The sequence below is a fragment of the Momordica charantia genome (assembly GCF_013281855.1).
Source record: "Momordica charantia cultivar OHB3-1 chromosome 1 unlocalized genomic scaffold, Mcharantia_2.0 BLBB01000001.1, whole genome shotgun sequence".
Classification (NCBI taxonomy): Eukaryota; Viridiplantae; Streptophyta; class Magnoliopsida; order Cucurbitales; family Cucurbitaceae; genus Momordica; species Momordica charantia.
In genome coordinates this window covers 9,023,453-9,030,733 of record NW_028275157.1, presented here as the reverse complement: position 1 = coordinate 9,030,733, position 7,281 = coordinate 9,023,453, and the positions used below count along the sequence as shown (strand labels likewise).

The window sequence follows — 7,281 nt, the reverse complement described above, 5'->3', positions numbered from 1 at the left end:
AAATACATGAATGTACTAGTTCATGTACATGTATCATGTACCTAGGAATGTATATGCATAATGTATCTAGAATAATACATGTTTAATTTTCAACATCCGCCCTTAAACATGTCTTCCTCGTAACTCCAAGTAAATTCCTCAACTTGTTAAAGACGTTAACTTTGAGTGGCTTTCTGAAGATATCCGCAATTTGATCTTCAGTTTTCACATAATCAACTTGAATCTCTTTTCTTGAAATGCATTCTCTGATGAAGTGAAATCTCGTATCAATGTGCTTATTTCGACCGTGGAACACTGGATTCTTTGCTAGAGAATTGCTGACTTATTGTCTACATGGATCATAGTTGCATCTTCTTGTACAATTCCAATTGCCTTCAACAAATTTCTCAACCAAACTGCATGACACACACTTGATGATGCAGCAATATATTCTGCCTCACAAGTAGATAGTGTAACAATAGCCTGCTTTTTAGAACACCATGTAAAAGCAGTATTGCCAATAAAGAACACAAACCCACTTGTGCTTTTCCGATCATTAAGATCTCCAGCCCAATCACTATCACAATAGCCTTCAAGTTTGAATTCGCCAGATGATGAATAGAATAAACCATAATCCAGCGCCCCTTTGAGATAACGAAGGATTCTCTTTGCTACTTTTAAATGAGTAGTTGTAGGAGATTCCATAAACCGACTCACCAATCCAACATTGAACAGAATATCAGGTCTTATGCATGTCAGATATCTCAAGCTCCCAATTAAGCTTTTAAAATATAAAGGATCAACAACATCTCCATCTTCATATTTTGACAATTTCATTCCAGTTTCGATCGGAGTAGCAACTGGTTTCGAATTGAACATCTTGAATTTCTCAAGAATTTCTATAGTGTATCGTTCTTAAGAGATAAAAATTCCTTCCTCCGATTGATTCATCTCAATGCCATATACCAATGTCTGTCATCTCGAATTCTTGAATCATTGCCTTCTTAAATTCGTCAAACATGTTTGGACAATTTCCTATAAAAATCAAGTCATCAACATATAGACAAACCAACAAAATATCTCTATGATCGTTAGTCTTTGTATAAAAAGAATGTTCATGTGGGCATCTTAAATACCCATTGTCATGGAAATATTTGTCAATTCTGCTATTCTACATCCTTGGAGCCTGTTTCAACCCATACAGTGCCTTCTTAAACTTTAGAACTTTATCCTCTTGTCCTTTCACCACATAACCAAGAGGTTGTTCTAAATATACTTCTTCAAGATATCCATTCAGAAAAGCCGATTTGACATCCATCTGAAAAATCTTCCATCTATTTTGAGCCGCAAGTGCAATCAACAATCTTATAGTCTCCAAGCGAGCAACAGGAGCAAATACTTCATCGTAATCAACATCTTTTCTCTGAGAGTAGCCTTTCGCAACTAATCTCGATTTATGTCTTTCCACTTCTCCTCTTTCGTTTCTCTTTGTCTTGTACACCCATTTGACACCTACTGCTTTCTTTCCCTTTGGAAGATTTGAAAGCTCCCATGTGTCGTTCTTCTTTATAGCCTTTATCTCGTCATGCATTGCGGTCTTCCATTTTTCATCTTGTACAGCTTCTTCAAAATTTAAAGGTTCACTGTCTCCAAATAGACAAAAGAGAGTTAGATCATTAAGACCTTCATTTAACTCTTCAGTTTCATCATATATGTCCCGCAAACTTCTCATGCGATGATTCCCTTCACTTGAAATTGATGTAGATGATGAAGGCCTGGTTTGTACTGGCGTGACTGGTGATGAAGGCGGTGTTGATGGATAAGCAATATCACCAGTTTCATCATTATCTTCTGGAAAAAATAGGTACTTGTAGTCTTTTGGTTTATCACTCCAATTCCATACAGCTTCTTCATCAAACACGACATCTCTGCTTGCCACCATCTTCTCTGTAGCAGGATTATAAAGCTTGTAGCCTTTGGAGCTTGCATCGTAGCCAACAAAAATATGTTTCTCACTTTTATCATCGAGCTTACTGCGCTTCTGATCTGGTACATGGGCATAGACAATACTCCCAAAAACTCTCAAATGAGAAATAGATGGCTTTCTTCCGGTCCATGATTCTTGCGGAGTTTTATTCCACACACTTCTAGTGGGAGAACAATTGGACAAATAAACAGCACATTCAATAGCTTGTGCCCAAAACTATTTTGGCATCTTCTTACTCTTCAACATGCTCCGAGCCATGTTAAGTATAGTTCTATTCTTCCTCTCGACAACACCATTTTATTGTGGAGTCCATGGAACTGTCATAGGCCGACGAATTTCATTTTCTGCACAAAAATCTTTGAATTCATTCGAAGTGAATTCTCCTCCCCTGTCAGATCTCAAAACTTTTATATAAAAACCACTTTCTTTTTCAACAAAAGCTTTGAATCTCTTGAACATGCCAAATACTTCTGATTTCTCCTTGACAAAATAAACCCAAGTTTTTCGGCTGAAATCATCAATGAATAATAAGAAATAATTATTCTTATCGAAAGAACTTGGCTTGATAGGACCACAAAGATCAGTGTGAACAAGCTCTAGCGGTCTCTTTGCTCTCGAAGAAGATTCTTGTGGAAAACTCTTTCTTGATTGCTTGCCAAACAGACATCTTTCACAAAATTGATCTGGATGCTTGACATATGACAATTCTTTCACCATGCCATTCCTGGCTAATAATCTCAAGCCATCAAAGTTCAAATGCCCAAGTTTTAAGTGTCAAATCTATGATGAATCTTTCAAACACGACTTCAAACATTTTGTAACATCAGTTTGAATGTTTAATGGAAACATTTTATTCTTCGTCATTTGGACTTTAGCAATCATATTGTCACGATGATCCCATATTGAAATACATCTTTCATCAAAATATTGTAGCCTTTCTCCAAGAGTTGTCCCAAACTCAAAATATTATTCTTCATATTTGGCACATAATAGACATTAGAGATAAACTCATGCTTCCCGTTTTTCAAATTGATCAAAATCTTACCTTTTCCTTTTACAGGAATTTTTGTAGCATCACCAAATATGATATTGCCACCAACAGATTCATCCAATTTCACGAACATGAATTTACTTATGCACATGTGGTTGTTTGCACCACTATCAAGATACCACGAACTGTTCTCACATGTTTCTTCATCTCTGCATGCTAAAAGCAATGATGGCTCACTACTTTTAACATCTTCTTCACCGTAATTGACATTTTCTTCTACTTTATTTCTGCACTCCCAAGAATAATGATCGAATTTATGACAATTATAACATTCAACTCGGCTTTTGTCATACCTCCTGTCATCATTTGACTTTCCTCCATACGACCTCGAACAATTTTGTCTGCCACGACCTCTTGACAAATTGGAGTTGAAATTACTCCCATCAAACTTTCTTTGACCAAAGTTTCCTCGACCACGACCTCTGAAGTCACCATGTCCACGACTTCTACCACGACCATGACCTCGATAACCTCTTTCTTGGCTATCTTCTTTATCTTTCAACTGCAATTTTAATTGAAAGAGTTGTTCGATTATCTGTTTGCTCTTCTTGAAAAGCTTCTCTTCATGGGCTTGCAAAGTACCCATAAGTTGATCAACTGACACTGTACTCAAATCCTTTGATTCTTCAATTGCTACAACGATGAAATTAAATTTTTCATCCAATGAGCGAAGTATCTTTTCAACTACTTGCTCATCATTTATCGTCTCACCATACCTCTTCATTTCATTTACCACGGCTAGCAACCTTGAAGTATAATCTGAAATTGATTCAGACTCCGTCATATGTAATGCTTCATAATCACCTCTCAATTTTTGAAGTCGGACCTTCTTGACCAGATCAACTCCTTTATAAGTATTCTCCAAAATTTGTCATGCTTGCATTGCGGTGGTTGCTCTAGAAATATTCTCAAAATTTGTATCATCAATGGCTTGATGAATAATGGTGAGAGACTTTTGGTCTTTCTTTCTGGTATTTTGCAAAGTCTCTCATTAAGCTTGATTCAAAACCACATCCTCTGCTGGTTCTTCATAGTCTCTATCAACAATCTCCCATACATCTTGTGAACCAAGTAAAGCCTTCATATGAATACACCAACTGCTATAATTTTCTTTGGTAAGACGAGACACTTGGAATGGAACCAAATTGTTGTTTGCCATTTGCAAAAAACAACTCTTTTCAAACTCAGGCTCTGATACCACTTTATTGGAAGCGTGTGATGGACACTTGCTAATTTAGAATCAACAAGACTCGTTTGAGAATAAACAACTACACTTGTATTGAAAAATTTCTCACAAAATACACACTTGGTTCACAAACTCTCTCAAACTCTCTTGTTTTTCTACTCCACACACTTGCTTGAAATACAACAAGAGATCATCCTATTTATAGGACTCCATGGAATAATCTAGATCCATAAACTCCATCCTATGAATCTATACATACATGAACACACAATTAACTTATCTAAATACATGAATGTACTAGTTCATGTACATGTATCATGTACCTAGGAATGTATATGCATAATGTATCTAGAATAATACATGTTTAATTTTCAACATGTACTACATATTCACAAAAGCCATTCACAACTAATGATACCAACAAACTCAACACTACCACTAATAGAGAACTCCACAAAGAACAAAAGTTATACACTTAAGATAACATAATGATAGTCTATGGGGGGTTCATAATAAAAACACCTAGATACAACAAACCAACACCTAATTGAGATGTACTACATATTCACAAAAGTCATTCGCAACTAATGATATCAACAAACTCAACACTACCACGAATAGAGAACTCTACAAAGAACAAAAGTCATACATCTAGATAACATAATGATAATCTACGGAGGGGTTCATAATAAAAACACAGATACAACAAACCTAAAACAAAGAAGGTATTGATCTCTATCAATTACTTATAATTTGCTCTTTTTAACCTGGGATTACAACTTACTAGCAAATGCTATTACTACCCATTTTTTCGATTTATCTTCCCCCACTGTTTGTCCTTTTATCACAACTTTATATCCACCTTTATTACCTTTCCAACATTACTAACATTAACGAGCATTTTTCTTAAGGCGTTCATGATTTGGATGTAAGATACTCTTCGAAATTTTTAACTTTCTATTTTTTGTATGCTAGAACTTCTTGTCTAGTTCTTAAAAGGGTTAGCAATAGAGACAAACAAGAAGTTAAATAGTAAATTGTGTACGTATTGGTGTTGTATAAATTTAGTGAGATTTGATTCATTTGATACGCTAAATTTCCACTTTGTTAGAAATTTGATGAAATATTATTTCTTTACCTTCTGGATTTACATCTTTAGATGATTTTTGAAGCACATAGTGTGTAGTTGGGTTTTAGAAGATTTACAGCTTTTTTGGCCTTTGGTTGATTTCATCGCTTTATTGTGTTTACTTACTATGAATTTTTATTTATTTTCTTAGATCTAGCAAATAAGTGTTGGTGAGAAGTTAAGATGGAAGCATTCAGTTTGTAATATCCATTTTGACAAAGTTTATTGTTGTATTTTATGCTCTATGATGCTTTAATTTATGAATTTGGGTGATTTTTGTTATTTGCTAACTTTATCTTGTTGAAATTACTTATTGAATATTGTATAGTTCAATACATATTTTGTCTTTTAGATTTATGTACTTTATGTAGCTTCATATATATTTAGTTGGAACAATTATGAACTTATACTAGATATATGTATTCAAACATTCTAAAAGATATGAATTTTTTTTTGAAATTATATATTTACTTAATTTGATGTTTGCTTCAAATTGAAGATTTTATATTATATGTACTTTAAATTTTTTAATATTTTATAGGTGTGAATATGAAATTATATTATTTCAGGCTTAACTATGTAAAGTATCTCAAATTGTGGTTTGAACAATGCTATAAGAATCTCTAATACTATTTGAAAAATGCTATATAAATGTAACAAAAAATTCAGCTAAAAAAATATATATATATGAAAACTTTTCTATAGCATTTTATAGTTGCCATTAAAGGTTTATAATAACATAATCATGTAAGTTTTAATAGCATTTAACATATATGTAAAACAATGTTATAAAAACTTTGCCACTTTCCATAACATTGGCTACCACGACGTATGGAAAAATGCTACACAATCTTTATAATAACGTTTATTAGATGTTATGTACAATGTTATAGAATGTCTGCAATAGCATTAAATTTAAGCTATAAAAGGTTTTTCATAGCGTTTTTTTTAAGTTATAAAAGAGCTTCCATAGCGTTTTTTTAAAGCTATAAACAAACTTTTATAGCATTTTTTTAAGCTATAAAAAGTTTATTATAGCGCTTTTGACAACGGTATGGAAAGATTCTATAACATTAAAATTATGCAATCAAAAGCGGACTTTCTATAACATTTGGCATAACATAAAATAAAAAAACGCACATCGTCTACCACCGCGTCTCAAAAACACTATGGAAAGTCTAGAATAACATTTTTTTAACGCTATCGTATGTGATTTTTGTGGTAGTGATAGAACTCCAACCATTATTCATAAATAAATATATCCACAAAACACATTCAATAATATATATCAACTCTATATCTACAACAAAAGTCATACACCTAGAAAAAATAATGATAGCTAGTCTATGTGGGGGTTCATAATAAAAAGACCTAGATACAACAAACCTAAAACACCCAATTAAGATGTACATAACTAATGATACCAACAAACTCAACAAAATCACAATAAGACAACATATTCAACACTACCACTAATCTAGAACTCCACAAAGAACAAAAGAGCGAGCTTCTTCCCCCAAATATTTTCCTTTTAAGGTTTGTGTAAGGAGAGACATAGGCTTTGATATTATTCTCAATCCTTGTTTTGCCAGCAGGGTCTAGTTAAAAAGCTCAAGATCTCTGAAGCCCATACCTCCCTTGAATTTTTTGAATTATCTCATGTCTGTCTCTCTCCCAAAACTGTTAAAAGACCTAATTTTATAAGGCAAACAATCACGATAGCCTCATGGCACCATAAGTGAGCGCCAAGCGCCATGACACTGCATATAAAAAAGACGAGCAGAAGAGAAGTTCAGAGCACGGCGGCACATAGGGCAGCATCTAGGCACTGGTCTCTCAAGCCAAAATTTCCACTTTCTATTTTTTTTCTATGGCAGGTGTCCCGACACATTTTTGGGTGCCTTGGTGCTGTTCTCTTGGATACTTTGGCTCCAACAAGTGTCGTAATG

The 7,281-nt window shown here is 33.9% G+C and overlaps 1 protein-coding gene across 1 annotated transcript; it reads right to left on the bottom strand.

The window, feature by feature from the left end:
- Positions 1–1,611: 1,611 nt before the first annotated feature.
- LOC111023022 (uncharacterized) lies at positions 1,612–3,801 on the bottom strand. The gene is made up of 3 exons (XM_022300361.2): positions 3,012–3,801; positions 1,705–2,025; positions 1,612–1,622 (listed from the first exon to the last, which is right to left on the bottom strand). The coding sequence occupies exons 1-3, from the start codon at positions 3,799–3,801 to the stop codon at positions 1,612–1,614; spliced, it is 1,122 nt and encodes a 373-aa protein (XP_022156053.2).
- Positions 3,802–7,281: the final 3,480 nt, after the last annotated feature.

Bases quoted from the DNA above. Each gene is read 5' to 3' on its own strand.
- LOC111023022 (XM_022300361.2), bottom strand. From the start codon at position 3,801: ATGACGGAGTCTGAATCAATTTCAGATTATACTTCAAGGTTGCTAGCC. The intron at 2,026-3,011 runs GTAAGATTTTGA...CCCATGTACCAG, and splicing joins AATTCCTGTAAAAGGAAAAG to ATCAGAAGCGCAGTAAGCTC.